General features: G+C 41.5%; 1 protein-coding gene across 1 annotated transcript in view; it reads right to left on the bottom strand.

Annotated features, from left to right (window-relative positions):
* The window catches only part of LOC140728605 (G-protein coupled receptor 39-like), a 104695-nt gene extending 86100 nt beyond the window's left edge, over positions 1-18595 (bottom strand). The window contains exons 1-2 of the mRNA XM_073047593.1: positions 18458-18595; positions 17495-17812 (exon numbers count right to left, since the gene is read on the bottom strand). Coding sequence (XP_072903694.1) covers positions 17495-17792 — 298 coding nt within the window. The 5' untranslated portion in view covers positions 17793-17812; positions 18458-18595. The remainder of the gene's footprint in view (positions 1-17494; positions 17813-18457) is intronic.
* Positions 18596-18882: the final 287 nt, after the last annotated feature.

Genomic DNA, 18882 nt, shown 5'->3' with positions numbered 1-18882 from the left:
TAACTCATTGAATAAGAGAATTATAGACATTTCAGGCACAATATGAGGTAGTTTGGTCAATGTGTCCAAACCAAATACATGAGTTTTCAGATTAATGCTGTTTGCAGCTCCTGTGCCATAGTCCTACACAACAAGATGAAGTTGTAAACTGGATTAGACATTGGCAAACACAAGGAAATCTGCAGAAGCTGGAAATTCAAACAACACACACAAAATGCTGGTGTAACACAGCAGGCCAGGCAGCATCTATAAGGAGAAGCACTGTCAACAATTCAGGCCGAGACTGAGTCCTGATGAAGGGTCTCGGTCCGAAACGTCGACAGTGCTTCTCCTTATAGCAGGCCAGGCAGCATCTGTGTTACACCAGCATTTTGTGTGTGTTGTAAGACATTGGCTGTGAGAGGGAAGCAAGAGAGTGGTGAGAGGTTTGTCCCTCTGACTGGAGGCCTGTGACTAGTGGAGTGCCACAGGGATTTGTGCTGGGTGCTGTGTTGTCTGTCATCTACATCAATGATCTGGATTATAACATGGTTAACTGGATCAGCAAATTATGGATGACACCACAATTGGGGGTGTAGTGGACAGTAAAGAAGGCTATCATAGCTTGCAGAGGGATCTGCATCATCTGGAACATGTGATGAAAAATGGCAGATGAAATGTAATGCAGACAGGTGCAAGGTTTTGTACTTTGGTAGGACCAGTCAGGGTAGGTTTCATACAGTGAATGCTGGAGCACTGAGGAGTGTGGTAGAACAAGGGGATCTGGGAATACAGATCCATAATTTGTTTAAAGGAACATCACAGGAACATGTGCTTTTGACATATTGGCTTTCAGTAATCAATGATTAAGTACAGGAAATGGAATTTTGTTGAAATTGTCTAAAATATTGGTGAGGCCTAATTTGGAGTATTGTGTACAGTTGTGGTCACCAACCTAAAGGAAAAATGCAAACAAAGTTGAAAGAGTACAGACATTTTACAAGGATGTGGCTGGGTCTGGAAGTCCTGAGTTATAAGGAAAGATTGACTAGGTTAGGACATTATTCCTTGGCATGTGGGAGATTTGATAGAGGTATAGATAGGGTAAATGCAAGCAAACCTTTTCCAGTGAGGTTGGGTTAAGCATGAAAGGTGAAAAATTTAAGGGGAACATGAGGGGAAACTACTTCACTTAGAGGATCATGGTAGTGTGGAATGAGCTGCCAGCACAAGTGGTGCATACAAACTCGACTTCAATTGTTAAGAGAAATTTGGATAGGTACATGGACTGTAGGGGTATGGAGGGCTATAGTCCCAGTGCAGGTGGTTGGGAGCAAGCTAAAATAAGAAACTTTATTTATCCGGAAGGAAATTATTGTTACTCAGTCAGAAATGCTTACTTTAAAGTACAAAATATAAGCATTGAGATATGAAAAAAGGATACAATGTGCATTAAAGCTAACAGTACAAAATACAGATGTACAATGAAACCGTATTCTTAAGGAGGAGGAGTTGTAGAGTCTTACAGCCACAGGGAGAAAGAATCTCCTGTAGCTTTAGGTGGTGCACCTCAGTGAAACCAGTCTGTTTAAAGTAGGTAGTTTAAATGGTTTTAGCATGGCCTAGATGGGCTGTTTCTGTGCTGTAGTTCACCATAACTCTAAGCAGTTGAACATTAATTAACCATAAATGTGATGAATGTTTCTGCATCCACCACCCTCTTAGCAACAAGTAACAAAACAAATTTTTGACTGACCTTTCTGGAGCTTATTTTGATTAAAGGCTGGTTTTATTCCCTCATCTCCACTATGGTTCTTCCTATTGCTTACAATTAGTGCACCCAAGTTATTGGGCTCTCAACTAAGGGAAGTGGGTTAAACTCATTCAGCTTTTCATAATTGTGTACATATTAATCAAATTGCATATTAGCTTTGAAAATCACAAGTGCAGAAGTCAGAGGTTTGAAATCGATCATGAAAATGCTGGAAAGACTGACTGGCTTTCTGTTTGCAACCGTTTGTGTTCTTAGTTTTAAGGAAATGAGATGGAGAATGAATGACGAGCATAGAGAACCCCACTCCACTGGAGTGCCCGGTGCCGTGTGGTTTGGTGTCCAAGGTGGAGTCCGTGTTTCTCCCCATTATTCACTCGCCAGAAGGCAAGCTGTATTGAGTTTGACTAATGCAACATTCATGGACTCTGACTTGGACTGTTTTTTGTGTGACTGTATTTTGCTGATATTTTACTTGTGCTGTGTCTGATTGTTGGGACTGTGATTTGCACTGTGGCCCTGGAGTATCGCTGTTTCATTTGGCTGTATTCGTGGGTATTCATGTATGTTTGAATGACAATTAAACTTGAAGTTGAAAACGCAGACCTTTCATTCACTTGCACTGCCTTGGAGTAAGTAAGAGGGTAAAGTGTAGCCACCTTTTTCCAAATGGGAGTGATGCAGAGAGACCTGATGTTGGGGGATGTGAGCTGTAGTGGACCAAGCAGAGGTAGGAATGATTTTTATGGTTTTAAGGATCAAGCCTAAAGGAGGTTTGTGGTCTAAGGGGCAGAAAATAAGAGAAAAGGCCAGCTACAAGAGATGAGGGGGTATGGGAGTGATGCTTGATAGGGTGGGAAAGCAGTGTAAGATGGGTGATTGCATAGAGCTTTAACATTGAGAATGCTCTGGCATTTGCAGAGCAGAGTATGGTGGAGGGGGGCAGAGGGGGCAGACAGGGAAGCAGACAGCCCAGTAGCTTCTACAACAAGGTTATGTTATGCGATTGGCACAAAGAACAGATTTAAATGAGAGCTGGCGTTCAAGGACATCGTGCCCTGGACACTCATCTTCATTGACCTTTCTCAGTGTAGCCTCCACGCTCCACTTTCAGAATTTTGTATGAGTCATGTGAAAATATGTGGGCAACAGGCAACACACACAAAATGCTGGAGGAATTCAGCAGGTGGGGCAAAATCTATGGTCACATTTCAGGTTGGGACCCTTCAGCAAGACTGGAAAGGAAGGGAGTGGAAGTCAGAATAAGAGAGTAGGGGAGGGGAGGAGTACAAGCTGGTAGATGAGGGTGATGGTGGTTGGATGGATAGATGACTCAACTATCAGATTCCAACTTCTTCAGTCCTTTAACTCCACCATCAATCACCTCCTGGAATCCCACATTATTCCCTCCCTCCCTTCCTCACCCACCTACCTAACCCCCTTACATGGACTACATTTGAACAAATGAATTGCTTCAGATCAATGTTTGCATGCCACCCCACAGCAGATGTGATGTAAAGATTTCCATCTGTGGACAGCTAAATTTTAAGAAGAATGCTCCACACTCCGATTTAGCCAAAAAAAAAAAATCTGGGAGGCTGTATTAGTTTAGCTGGCTAACTCTTGTTCTGAGTATGTGTTTCCAAGAACTCTAGGTAAATGCCACAGAGTCCAGGTGTTACAAATGGCTCCTGTGGTGTCGGATGTCTATTTGCTATTGACTTGTGGTTTTAATGTAGTGAGTTTCATGGCTAGTTGTTCTGTAATAAAGATATGGTACTTATGATGTCAAACTGAAAAAAAAGTAGTCTATTTGAATATGAAAGGAGACTGGTGATATTAAAGAAATTATAGCTATGGTAGATAGGATTCAATATTAGTCAGCGCCAAGGTGATCATTGTGGTTTAAGAAATTATTTATAATTGCATTCTAAGTGGAATCAACCTAATTTTTGATAGCATCTTGTGTTGATGAGGCCATTTTTTTAAAAACAGGAAATAGAATTTTGCTTTAACACCTAAAGTTACTTGGCTGGCTGGTGGTGTGTCCACACCGGGCTTCAGGGCGTGTGGTCTTCGGTACAAATCCGGCCTGAACACTTCACATCTGTGCTTACAACTTAGCCTTGTTACTAATTTGAAGAAAACAGACAAATGTGAAGAAACTGGCAAGGTTGCTGCCCCATACGCCACAAGAGAGGAACATCAAACAAAACAAACTAAAGGCACGTAATGTTTAAAAGCCAAGAGGTACTTATGAGCTTAAGTAAGATGTCAGTAAAGGTGAGCAGCTCGTTAAAGGAGAAAAGGACTACAGTGCTTCTACTTTCTTGGCTCTCTTTTACTTTAACCTTCTGTATTCTGGAAGATAATCTTCTTACTGATTCTGAAAAGAATATACTGTACTGCTGCTTGTCTATTCCCTTAGAAAGCTAATAATTCTATTAAATGACTTAATGCTTGCAAACTACCGTACTTTGACCTGAACTAAAACTTAAGATTATAAGACTATTTTGCCCTGAATTTTAACTTGTAAGGTCATAAGATACAGGGGCAGAATTAGGCCATTGGGCTCATTGAGACTGCTCCACCATTACACCATGGCTGATCCCGTTTTCTTGTCCGCAGTCTCCTACTTTCTCCCTGTATCCCTTCATTCCCTGACCAATGAAGAAACCATCATCCTCTGCCTTTATAGACTTGACCTCCATGGCTGCCTGTGATAAAGGATTTCACAGATTCAGCACTCTCTGACTAAAGAAATTCCTCTTCATCTCCATTCTAGAAGTATGTCCCTCTATTTTGAGGCTGTCTTCTGGTCTTAGACTCTCCAACTATAGGAAACGTCCTCTACACATCCACTCTCTCAAGGCCTTTCACCATTCGATAGGTTTCAATTGGGTCACCCCTCATTCTTTTAATTCCAGTGAATACAAGCCCAGAGCCATCAAATGCTCTTGATATGACAAGCTGTTAATCCAGGAATCATTTTTGTGAACCTCTTTTGAACCCTTTCTAATTTCAGCACATTCTTTCTAACATAAAGGGCCCAAAACTGCACACAATACTCCAAATGACGCCTTGCTAGTGCTTCATATAGTTTTAACATTAAATCCTTGCTTTTTTTGAATCCTCTTGAAATGAATGTCAGCATCACACTTGCCTTCCTCGCCACAGTCTCAACCCTCAAATTAACCTTTAGGGGGTGCTGCACAAAGACTTCCGTTGCACCTCAGAGTTTTGTACTTTCTCTCTATTTAGAAAATAGTCAAGCCTTTCATTTCTTCGATCAAAATACATGACCACACACTTCCTGGGACTGTATTTAATCAGCCTCTTCTTTGCCCATTCTCCTAATTTATCAAAGTCCTTCTGTTGCCTCTCCACCTATCTTCATATTGTCTGCAAACTTTGCAGCAAAGGCATCAATTCCATCATCAAATCATTAACATAAAAAGAATTGAACCCAGCATGAGCCCCTGTGGAACACCACTAGTCACCTGCAGCCAACCAGAAAAGGCTCCCTTTATTCCCACTCTTTGCCTTCTGTCAATCAGCCAATGCTTTATCCATGCTAGAATCTTTTCTGTAATACCATGGGCTTGTAGCTTGTTGAACATCTTCATCTTGTCAAAGGCCTTCAGGAAATCCAAGTGCACAACATCAACCAAATCTCCTTTGTCTCTCCTGTTTGTTATTTCTTCAAAGAATTCCAGTAGAATTGTCTGTCTTCAGGAAACTGTGGACTATGGCCTATTTTATCACGCGTCCAAGTACCTGAAACTACATCTTGATCAATCGACTCCCAAACACTGAGGTCAGATTAACAGGCCTGTAGTTTTCCTTTATCTTTCTCTTATGGAACTATTCCAGAATCTAGTAATTCTTGAACGATTATTACTAATACCTCCATAATCTTTCAGCCATCTCTTTTTTGAAACATATGGTGTACAACATCTGGTCCAGGTGACTTGTCTACCTTCAGACCTTTCAGTTTCCCAAGAACCTCCCTAGCAATGGTAACTTCACACACTTCATGACCCCTGACACCTGGAACTTCCATCATACTGCTAGTGTCTTCTGCAGTGAATACTGATGCTAAAGACTTATTCAGTTCGTCCCCATGACTACCTTTCCAGCATTGTTTTCCAGTGGTCCTGTACCCACCCTTGTCTCTCTTGCACTTTTTGTATCTGAAGAAACTTCTAGTATCCTCTTTAATATTTTTCAGCTAGTTTACTCTCGTATTCCATCTTTACCTTCTGAATGACTTTTTTTAGTTGCCTTCTGTTGGTATTTGAAAGCTTTCCAAGCCCCTAATTTCCTGCTAATTATTGCTCTATTATCTGCCCTCTCTTTAGTTTTTATGTTGGCTTTGACTTCCTTGTGAACCACAGTTGTGTCAACTTGCCTTTAGAATACTTCTTCCTCTTTAGGATTAGATATCCTGTGACTTCCAATTTGCTTCCTGAAATTCCAGCTATTGCTCTCACAGTGTTCTTTTTCCAATCAATTCTGGCCAACTTCTACAACTCGGACTTCAACTACTGCACAGAGTCTTGCCATCTTCAGAAGTTTTCTGATGACTCTGCATAGTTGGATGCATCAGCAAGGGAGATGAGGCTGAGTACAGGGCTATGGTGGGAAACTTTGTCACATGGTGCGAGCAGAATCATCTGCAGCTTAATGTGAAAAAGACTAAGGAGCTGGTGGTGGACCTGAGGAGGGCTAAGGCACTGGTGACCCCTGTTTCCATTCAAGGGGTGAGTGTGGACATGGAGGATTACAAATACCTGGGGATATGAATTGACAATAAACTGGACTGGTCAAAGAACACTGAGGCTGTCTACAAGAAGGGTCAGAGCCATCTCTACTTCCTGAGGTGATTGAGGTCCTTTAATATCTGCTGGGCGATGCTGAGGATGTTCTACGAGGCTGTGGTGGCCAGTGCTATCATGTTTGCTGCTGTGTGCTGGGGCAGCAGGCTGAGGGTAGCAGATACCAACAAAATCAACAAACTCATAAGGCCAGTGATGTTGTGGGGATGGAACTAGACTCTCTGACGGTGGTGTCTGAAAAGAGGATGCTGTCCAAGTTGCATGCCATCTTGGACAATGTCTCCCATCCACTCCATAATGTACTGGTTAGGCACAGGAGTACATTCAGCCAGAGACTCATTCCACTGAGATGCAACACTGAGTGTCATAGGAAGTCATTCCTGCCTGTGGCCATCAAACTTTACAACTCCTCCCTTGGAGTGTCAGACACCCTGAGCCAATAGGCTGGTCCTGGACTTATTTCCACTTGGCATAATTTACTTGTTATTTAATTATTTATGGTTTTATTTTGCTATATTTCTACACCATTCTTGGTGCGACTGTAACGAAACCCAATCTCCCTCGGGATCAATAAAGTATGTCTGTCCGTAATTCCCTTTCCTACACTGTAATATTGACACATCTGACTTTGCTTCTCAAATTGCAGGATGAATTCAATCATTTTAATCACTCTCTCCTCAGGGGTCTTTTACCTTAAGCTCTGTAATCAATTCTGGTTCGTTGTACAGCACCCAGTCCAGAATAGCTGAAACCCCTAGTGGACCCAACCATGTGCTGCGTTAAAGAGCCATCTCATAGGCATTCGAGGAACTCCCCTTCTTGGAATCCCTAACCAGCCTGATTTTCCCAATCTACCAGCATATTAAAATTGCCCCATGACCATTATAATTTTGCCCTTTTAGCATGCATTTTCTAACCCTTATTGCAACTTGTAGACCACATCATTACCATTGTTTTGGGGTCAGTATATAACTCCCATCAGTGTCTTATTTTTTTTCTCCCCCTTGCAGTCCCTTAGCCCAACCATCATGATTCAATGCCTTCTGACCCTACATCACCTCTTTCTATCGGTTTTGCTTTCATTTTTTACCAACAGAGCCACACTACCCACTCTGCCTTCCTGCCTATCCCTTCAATACAGAGTGTATCCTTTGACATCGTGTTCCCAGCTATAATCTTTCAAATATGATTCAGTGATGCCTTCAACATCATACAGTATATGTCAATTTGTAACAGTGCTGCAGGTTTATTGACCTTATTCTTTATACAGTGCACATTCAAATATAACACTATTAGACCTGTATTCATCCTTTTTGATTTTGTCTGCCTTTTATATCACAATTCATCCCATTGACTGCAATTTTACCCTATCATCAGCATCTTCTTGCTTGCAGTCTCACTACAAGTTTCCTCTGTTCATAAGCCAACTACCTCATCTTCAGCACTATCATGGCAGTTCCCATGCCCCTGTCAAATTCCGAGTTTTAGGATAATTATGCAATAAATAGATGCTTGGACCTGTGAGTGGCAAAGAAACATGAATTGAGTCTGATTTTGATCTCAGTAAATATGAATGCTTAGATTGAATGCAGGGAACACCAATTGATGTTTATTTGATTTCAGTTATATTGGAGTAAAAGGGAGCTGAGTTGATATTGGACCACTGGAAAATGCTGCTGGGGATGTAGTAATGGGGGGAAATGAAATGGCAGGTGAAGTTAATGAGTACTTTGCATCAGTCTTCACTGTGCAAGACATTAGCAGTGTGCCAAAAGTCCATGAGGGTCAGGGAGCAGGAGTGAGTGCCACTGCTATTACAAAGGAAAAAGTACTGGGCAAACTCAAAGGTCTGAAGGTGGACAAGTCACCTGGGCCAGATGGACTACATCCCAGAGTCCTGAGAGAGAATGCTGAAAAGATAACAGATTGCATTGGCCATGATCGTTCAAGAATAACTTGATTCTGGCATGGTCCCCAAGGACTGGAAGATTGCAAATGTCACTCCACCTTTTAAGAAGGGAGGAAGTCAAAAGAAAGCCAGTTAGTCTAACCACAATGGTTGGGAAAGTGTTGGAGTCCATTATTGGGGATGACATTTTGGGGTACTTGAAGACTCATGACATAATAAGTCAAAGTTAGCAGGGTTCTGTAAAGGGAAATCTTGCCTGACGTATCTGAGAGTTCTTCAAGGAAGTTAACAAGCAGCATGGACACAAGAGAGGTAGCGGATGTCATTTACTTGGATTTTCAGAAAGGATTTCATAAGGTGCCACACAAGAGGCTGCTTAACAAGACAAAATCCTATGGTGTTCCAAGAAAGATACTGGCATGGATAGAGGAATAGATGACCGGCAGGAGACAGTGACTGGGATCTAAAGGAGCCTCTTCTGGTTGGCTGCCAATGATTAGTGGTGTTCCTCTGGGATCAGTATTGGGACAACTCCATTTCACATTGCTTGCCAATTATTTGCATAATGGAATTGAGGGCTTTGTGGCAAAGTTTATGGATGATGTGAAGATAGGTGGTGGGGTAGGTAATGCTGAGGAAGCAATGAGATAGCAGCAGTACTTGAACAAATTGGAAGACTGGGCAAAAAAAAGTGTCAGATGAAAAAGTGTTGGGAAATTTCAGAGAAGCAGAAGAATTTGGGAGTCCTCGTGCAAAATTCCCAGAGGTTAGTTTACGAGTCTGTGGTAAAGAAGACAATTGCAATGTAGGCATTTCAAGGGGAATAGAATATTAAAACAAGGAGATAATGCTGAGCCTTTCATGACACTAGTCAGCCACACTTGGAGTACTGTCCACAGTTTTGGGCCCCATGTCTCAGAAAGGATATGTTGTCCTTGAAGTCCAGAGGAGGTTCACAAGGATAATTCCGGGAATGAAGGGGTTAACATATGAACACAAAATGCTGGCAGAACTCAGCAGGCCAGACAGCATCTATGGGAGAGGTAGTGACGATGTTTCGGGCCGAAACCCTTCATCAGGTGATTAGATGACTTTATCTGACTCCTGATGAAGGATTTTGGCCAGAAACGTCGTCACTACCTCCTCCCATATTTGTTGTCTGGCCTGCTGAGTTCTGCCAGCATTTTGTGTTTTTACTTATTTCCAGCATCTGCAGATTCACTCATGTTGGATTAACATATAAGAAGTGTTTGGCAGCTTTGGGCCTGTACTCACTGGAATTTAGAAGAATGAGGGGGGATCTCATTGAGACCTATTGAATATTGAAAGGACTAGATAAAGTGGATGTAGAGAGGATGTTTTCTATGTTGGGGGAATCCAGAACTCGAAGGCACAGCCTTAAAATTGAGTGACAACCTTTTAGAACAGAGGCAAACAGGAATTTTTTCACCAGAGAGTAGTGAATCTGTGGAATGCTCTGCCATAGACGGTGGTGGAGGCCAAGTCTGAGGGTATATTTAAAGCTGAAGTTCATAATGTTCTGATCGGTCCAGGCATCGAAAGATATGGTGAGAAGGCAGGTATACGGGGTTGAATGGCATCCAGGATCAGCCACGATGGAATGGCGGAACAGAATCGATGGGCTGAATTGCCTAATTCTGCTCCTATGTCTCATGGACTTTTGAACACAATTTTGGCAAATGCTGAGGATAGCAAGAATGACTTTACTAGTTTTTTTAATAATCTCTGGTCTGACATGGAGATTTAACTCTTTCTAATCACTTTAAATAGCAGTAATCCTTTCCTCCCAGTTGGACATCATGGAACCCAACCTCCACTCCATAGGCTTTATCAACACCCCTCGCTGCTACAGTAAAGCAGTCAGCAGAATCGAAAACCCCACTCATAACCAACATCTCCCATCAGGAAGAAAATACTAAATTCTAAATACAATTACCACCAACCTCAAGACAATTGCTACTTTTTGAACATTTTCCTGGTAAAGTCCTGACTTCACAATCTTCAACTGTTACACTTGATTTCGTATTCTCTTACTGATTTACCTTGCATTACTTCAATGTACTGTGTAATAATTTGATCTGTATGCAAGACGAGTTTTTCATTGTACCTCTACGTGTGACAATAAACCAATTCAAGTTAATATTGGGACACCATCCAAGATCAGGGACCCCCACCACCCAGGGGTTGCTCTCATCTCACTGCTGCAATCTGGGGATAAAAAGGTACAGAAGCCTCAGGCCCCACCCCACCAGGTTCAGGAACAGTTATTACCCCTCAGCCATCAGGCTCTTGAAATAGAGGTGATACCCAGAGTCTGGACTGATACCTTACTGTCCTATTGTCTTGTTTATTATTTATTGTAATGCCTGCACTGTTTTGTGCACTTTATGCAGTCCTGGGTAGGTCTGTAGTCTAGTGTAGTTTTTTTTTCTGTGTTGTTTTTACGTAGTTCAGTCTAGTTTTTGTACTGTTTCATGTAGCACCATGGTCCTGAAAAACATTATCTCTATTTTACTGTGCACTGTACCAACATTTATGGTTGAAATGACAATAAAAAGTGACTTGATTTGATAGTTCACACAAGTTCTCCTGCCCCATTGCTGAACTGTTCCACACAGTCACAATTCCACTTTCAAGGACTCCATCTCATTGTTTTGATATTTACAGTATTCCTTATTTACTATTTTTCTTTTCGTTTTTGTCATTGGTTGCTTGACTGTCCTATTGAGTACGGTCTTTCATTGATTCTACTATGGTTCTTGGATTTACTGACTATGCCCACAACAAAATGAATCTGAGTTACATATGGTGACATGTATGTACTTTGAACTTTCTGGATTATTGCTTAAACAGTTTATTCAGATTTTATTATAATTTCAAAAGGTGCACCTGATGCCACAGACATGTTACATCCATCATGTGATGGCACTGCAATGCAATACATTAAACAACTGCCCTACTACAATGTAAGAACAGATAGTGGTATAGTAGTTACCACTGCTGCTCAGTGGCCCCAGCACGCTGCATTTGGTCCTGTCCTCGGTTATTCGGTGTGGTATTTATTTCCTTTTGCTTTCTGTGATTATTGTTCCCCATCCCTTGACTCTGGCTTTCTTCCACACCCCTACAAAGTGCTAATCCATTAATTGGGCGATTTGTAAATTATCGCTAGTGTTTCTGGTGATGTGTGGAACACATGCATGGGAGGGCACTGATTGGATTGTGAAAGATGGTGGTTTCTGGGAGAAAGGTTGCAGAATGGAACTGAAAGCAATGCAGGCTGCCCATTTTAATAAAGAAGAAGAATCTCAGGGTTGTATACAGTGACATATGTAATTTGAACTTGCAACAGTCTTGCAACACAGATTGTCCAGAGCATTGTAAAAGAAAGATAATTGAATTGGGTCAAAATTCACTGGTCTGTGAAGCATCTCAACTCGGAAGCAGTCGTAGGGGTTAGCAATTCATCCAGAATCATTTTACATCAATTGTTGAACAACGGGGTTTCTGCTTTCAAAACCTGGTTCTCATGATTTCCGTGAGTCATGGGAGCAGAACTGGCCCATGGAGTCTGCTCCACCATTCATCATGGCTGATTGTCTTTTTGTCCCGCTGTTCCTCAGCTCCACTCCCTGACATTCTCCCCGTAACCTCTGATGCTATATCCAGTCAATAACTTATCAAGCACTGCCTTAAATACACTCAATAACTTGGCCTCCATAGGTGCCTGTGGTACTAAATTTCACAAATTCACCACCCTTTGGTTTTAAATGGATGCCCTGTTATCCTGAGGTTGTGCACACTTTTCCTAGACTCCCCCACCATGGGAAATATCCTTTCTACATCTATTCTGTCTAGGTTTTTCTTTCAGCATTCGATAGGTTTCAATGAGATTCCAACTGCCCCCCCCCCCCCCACCCCCCATCCATCTAAATTCCAGCGAGTACAGACTTATTCCTCATATGATAACCCTTTCACTCCTGGAATCATCCTTGTGAACCTCCTCTGGACCCTCTTCAATGCCAGCACATCTTTTAGATGAGACCAAAACTGTTCACAATTCTCAAGGTGTGGCCTCACCGGTGTCATATCCCTGCTCTTGTATTCGAGACCTCTTAAAATGAATGCTAACATTTCTTTTGTCTTCCTACCTGCAATTTAATCTTTAGATTTATCTGCACATGGACTCCCAAATTCCTTTGCATCTCAGATTTTTGGATTTTCTTCTTGTTTAAAAAAAATAGTCTGCAGATTTATTTCTACTATCGTAGTGCATGATCATGCATTTTGCAACATTCTCCTTTTGCTGCTCTCTTGCTAATTCTAATCTAAGTCCTTCTGCAGCCTTCCTGTTTCCTCAGCACTACCTGCCCTCCCCCAATCTTTGTATCATCTGCAAACTTAGCAACAATCATCTAAACTGTTGATGTACTTCATAAAAAGAAGTGACCCCAGCACTTATTATTTCTCCTTTTCTAGTGGTCCTATATCCACTCATTTTTTACATTCTTGAAAAAGCCTATACTATCCACTTTAATATTGTTTGCTAGTTTGATTTCATATTTCATCTTTTCCCTCCTAATGATTTTAATTATCTGTAGGTTTTTAAAAGCGTACCAGTCGTCTGTCTTCCCAATATTTGTTGCTTTGTTGTATGCCCTCTCTTTTGCTTTTACATTAGATTTGACTTCCCTTATTAGCCACAGTTGTACTATTTTGCCATTTGAGTATTTGTTTTTGGAATACATCTATCCTATACCTTATTTTTCCCAGAGACTCTCACCATTGCTGCTCTGCTGTCATTCCTGCCAGCAGCTACTTCCAATTTACTTTAGCCAGCTCCCCTCTCACACCACTTTACTCCACTGAAATACTGCTACATCAGATGGGCAGGCTGCAGAGTTAGAGAATGCAAGAGCAGGGATGTGATGCTGAGGCTTTATAAGGCACCGGTGAGGCCTCATCTTGAGTATTGTGAACAGTTTTCATCTCATCTAAGAAAAGATGTGCTGGCATTGGAGAAGGTTCAGAAGAGGTTCACAAGGATGATTCCAGGAATGAATAGGTTATCATACGAAGAACGTTTGTTAGCTTTGGTTTTAAAAGGATGGGGGGGGGGGGGAATCTCATTGAAACCTTTCAAATGTTGAAAGGGCCAGACAGAGTAGATGTGGAAAGAATGTTTCCCATGGTGGTAGAGTCTAGGACAAGAGAGTACAGCTTCAGAATAGAGGGGCATCCACTTAAAAATGAGATGGGGAAGAATTTCTTTAGCCAGAGGGTGGTGAATTTGTGGAATTTATTACCACGGGCAGATGTGGAGGCTGGATGTTGGGTTGCTTAAGGCAGAGCTTGATAGGGTATTGATTGGACACAGCATCAAAGGTTATGGGGAGATGGCCAGTGAGTGGGGTTGAGGAGGGAAAGAAAGGATCAGCCATGATTGAATGGTAGAACAGCCTCAATGGGATGAATGTTTTAATTCTGCTCCTATCTCTTATGGGCTTAAATATGACATTACTGTTGTGTTTAGCCACACAGTCCTAAGTGTAAAGCGAGTAGAGCAGGGGGCTAAGTACGCAGTCTTGTGGTGCCCCTGTGCTGATGGAGATTGTGGAGGACGTTACCAATCCAAACTGTAGTTTACAGATGAGGAAATCGAAGATCCAGTTGCACAAGGAGGTATTTAGGCCAGGGACTTGAACTTTATTGATTAGTTTTGAGGGGATGATGGTATTGAATGCTGTGCTGTAGTTTATAAGGTGCATCATTGCTACCCAAGTGTTTTGGTGTTGAGGGAAGAGTCAATGAAATATCATCTGCTGTTGCTCCGCTAGGCAAATTGGAGCATATCTGAATCTCCTCTCAGGTCAGAGTTGATGTTTCATCACCAAGTTTTCAAAACGCTACATCACTGTGGATGGAAGTGCTACTGGATGGTGATCACTGAGGCAGGTCGCAACATCCTTCCTAAGCTCTGGGTTAATTGAAGCCTGCTTGAATCGGGTGGATAACTCAGACATTGAAGTGAGACTGTAAAGTTCTCAGTGAACACTCCACTCAGTGGTGTGTAATTTTGGTGATGGTTGTGACTGAGCACACAGACAATTTTAGGGGGTTAGCCCCATCTGGACTGGTTGCCTTGAGCGAAGCATCAAAAACCTTGCTAAATAGGTACTATTGCACTAATCAGTGAGGTCACATGGATCGTTTCTAACATTTCTCCATACAGTTCTTCAGAGTCTCTCTGTGCAAAGCTGAAAAGCTAATGTCTGTTTTTAAAGGTCTTCTAGTTTAATATCATTACTTCAAAAAGTTAATTCTATTTTCTTTTGCTACAAGCACAAATAGCTTAAATTAGAGGGCATTATATATGTCTCTCAAAATTTCAGTGTTTTATTAAAGTTTGTAATGGGCACATTAGGTTTTAAGATGCTTTTGAATTTCCATCTCTCCCTAGGCTCTTTCCTTTGATGTTAATCTTATTTGACACTGGCAGGTGAGCATCGAGGATTCTCAGATAAAGCCAACACTGGCAAAGGCGATGGCTCTTTTTGTGATAGAGGGAGAAAACTGTGCCCAGCTACAAAAGAAAGGAAATCAGTATTTCAGGGAAGTTGGAGGACATAAATTTCCTGTGTTAACCTGCAAAACATTCCTCAGTGGTTCCAATGCCTTTTCAAATGCTCTAGAAAGGATGTGGCTTGCGTTTACAGCAATATTATTTTTCTTTTACTCGTTCTGTGACATTACAAGAGTAAATGATAAAAATTAATAACATTTTCAATGTAAAAGAAAATCCATACCTTTTCTATAATCAAGACAAAGTGTGCTAGTTTCAGATTTATTTCACTTTTAATATATTTACCAAACTTTCAAGCAGCATTCCCTCTTGTTTACAGTTGTGTGGACCCAACAGTCCTCAGAATGGGAAAACTGAGCATCACTTTGAGAAAACATTACAGAAAATAAAATAGCAGCAAAGGCTTTGAGTGTAGGAGCATTTCCGTTACCACACACACACGAGCTCGCAGGCAACAGAGCTTTCAAACTAACTTTCACCATGCACCTTTAGCGAGAGCTACTCAGTAGCAAGTGGGAACATTTAAACATTAGGTTCAGTATTGAGTTGCTGAAAATATTCTGAAGGAAGCATCATCTTTAGTACTGCGCATATCAATCTGTGTGTTTTGTATTAGCCCAGTACAGTACCTATTATTTTAGACTCAACCAATGAGTGCAATGTAAGAGCAAATTTGATTCCACTGAAGTCATTAGAATGAATTACGTGGAAGTGGGGCGAAGCTATAGCTGACACCTCCATACATTTAATGAAAGTGATCAAAACCAAACTACTTAATTCCCTCAACAATTCTGATGAAAAGATTTACACAAGTGGAAATCACTTGGCTCTCCAGTTGGCCAGGACCAAGTGGAGATTAGCAGCCCGCATGACAGCCAACCATTCAGAACGAGTCCGATCAATAAAAGCACAAGCACTTGGTAGAAACAACACTCAATTGTGCACTGATGATGTCACCTTGACTGGTGACAAAATGTTGGTGACCTAACACATTGATGAAGGAAGAGCAGTAGATGTAGTGTATATGGATTTCAGCAAGGCATTAGATAAGGTACCCCATGAAAGGCTTACTGAGGAAGTAAGGAGGCATGGGATCCAAGGGGACATTGCTTTGTGGATCCAGAACTGGCTTGCCCACAGAAGGCAAAGAGTGGTTGTAGAAGGGTCACATTCTGCATGGAGGTCGGTGACCAGTGAAGTGCCTCATGGATCTGTTCTGGGACCCTTACACTTCGTGATGTTTATAAATGACCTGGATGAGGAAGTGGAGGAATGGGTTAGTAAATTTGCTGATGACACAAAGGTTGGAGGTGTTATGGATAGTGTGGAGGGCTGTCCGAGGTTACAGCAGGACAGCAATAGAATGCAAAACTGGGCTGAGAAGTGGCAGATGGAGTTCAACCCAGATAAGTGTGAGGTGCTTCATTTTGGTAGGTCAAATATGATGGTAGAAGATAGCATTAGTGGTAAGACTCTTGGCAGTGTGGAGGATTAGAGTGATCTTGGGGTCCGAGTCCATAGGACTCTCAAAGCAGCTGTGCAGGTTGACTCTGTGGTTAAGAAGGCGTATGGTGTATTGGTCATCATCAATCGTGGAATTGAATTTAGGAGCCGAGAGTTAATGTTGCAGCTATATGGGACCCTGGTCAGACCCCACTTGGAGTACTGTGCTCAGTTCTGGTCACCTCACTACAGGAAGGATGTGGAAGCCATAGAAAGGGTGCAGAGGAGATTTACAAGGATGTTGCCTGGATTGGGGAGCATGCCTTATGAGAACAGGTTGAGTGAACTCGGCCTGTTCTCCTTGGAGTGAAGGAGCATGAGAGGTGACCTGATAGAAATGTACAAGATGATAAGAGGCATTGATCGTGTGGATAGTCAGAGGCTTTTTCCCAGGGCTGAAATGTTTGGCACAAGATGACACAGGTTTAAGGTGCTGGGGAGTAGGTACAGAGGAGGTATTAGGGGTAAGTTTTTTTTTACTCAGAGTGGTGAGTGCATGGAATGGGCTGCTGGCAACAGTGGTGGAGGCAGATACAATAGGGTCTTTTAAGAGGCTTTTAGATAGGTACGTGGAGCTTAGTAAAATAGAGGGCTATAGGTAAGCCTTGTAATTTCTGAGGTAGGGACTTTGTGGGCCGAAGGCCCTGTATTGTGCTGTAGGTTTTGTATGTTCTAACCTCCAGGCTTGGCAAATAACCCTACAAACATTAACAAAAGTGGTTAGAGGCAACTGTTGGACTTGGATATAAAGCATGACTAAGTTAATGACAGAATATATCTTGTTCAATTTCTTGCCCCTCCACTCAATCATCATTGGCTTGACTAATCCATATTGATTCTGTTACAAATTATATGTCGCAACATGATATTAAATGAGATGAAGCTCTTACCTAAAAACACAATGCTCTGTTTTCTTGATACCTTTGTATTCCTTTGTTTTGAAATGTCCTCTTTGCTCTCAAACTCCGTACTGAGTAAAGCGTTCATCATCATTTTGCACATGCATGCCACTGAGACAAGAGTCACAATATAAAGGGCAAAAGCACTGAAAACACTTGATTGGAAGATGACCCTTTTGGAGCTGAGGTTGGTGCAAATGGTACGGTTTGATTTCCTGTTATCACATTTACTACGACGCAGATTGTGGCCTCCATCAGCAGAGGGCTCTGTTGGATCCTCTATGCCCATTGCAAAGAGGAGTGGCAAGGCTATAATAAAGGAAGTCAGCCAGACAAAGCAAATCAGCTTCACTGTTCTTGAACCAGATACAGACTTGTGTTTTAATGGATGACAAATCGCAATGTAACGTTCAAAACTCAGAGTAGCAACATGCAGTATTGTGGCGTAGCTACAGGTTTCGAAGAGGAAGTTATAAATCTTGCAGGCTGCATTTCCACTTGATGTTGAAAATGGAAACCATAACACGCTGTATAATTCCACAGGCATTCCCAGTAACAGGACAAGTAAATCGGCACAGGAAAGACTGATGATGTGATCAGCAACACTTTTGTGAAGGTAGCATTTCTTTTGGAGAACCTGTGCGACCTTTATTGTTACAGTATTTCCAATTATCCCTGCCACAAGAATAATGCTGTACAATATTGTAAGAAAAACCTTAATTTGAAATTGAACTTCAAATTCGTGTACGTGTTCATGGTTGAAATATGATTTGCAATTAACCTGGCCTTCCATATCTTAAAAATAATGAATATTTTAAAAAATCTTTGGAAATGTAATCACCTGAAAGGCAGTACTGGAAGAAATATGCAAATAGTTCAACTGTTTTTGTACAGAAGTGCAATTGTATCCACGAATGTGAGTAGCAACTTCCTTCAAATCAACACGAAATTTACCTTCCTCAGAACTTCCATCAGTTCTTCTTTGTCCAAAGATTAAAAGGTTGATGTGTTCATCCTCGAGCTTGTACTGTCCCTGAAAACTGAATGCACTCTCTGAGTCGTTGAACGTGAACTTCAGAACTTGGAATTCTGTTAAATATTAAACAAGTGCGTATAAATTCACATTGTGGTGTAATGATAAGCATGGAGCAATACCTGCTATTTTTAAGCAAACCGACTTGTTTGAACGTTAATGTGTAAACAAGGGTGGAGAAACAGGAAAGGAATGAGAATTTTGCTCCTAAAACAAACAAAGATATGTAATGATTAGAGCACTAAAGTATTAATACTAAATCTCTGTGGTGGTTTCATTTCATTGGCAACAATTAATCTATGTAACTTACCACTTCCATTTCAGTGGGATGATTGTTTCCACTGTG

Source organism: Hemitrygon akajei, chromosome 5, assembly GCF_048418815.1.
Source record: "Hemitrygon akajei chromosome 5, sHemAka1.3, whole genome shotgun sequence".
Classification (NCBI taxonomy): Eukaryota; Metazoa; Chordata; class Chondrichthyes; order Myliobatiformes; family Dasyatidae; genus Hemitrygon; species Hemitrygon akajei.
This window is presented reverse-complemented; position numbering and strand designations above follow the sequence as displayed.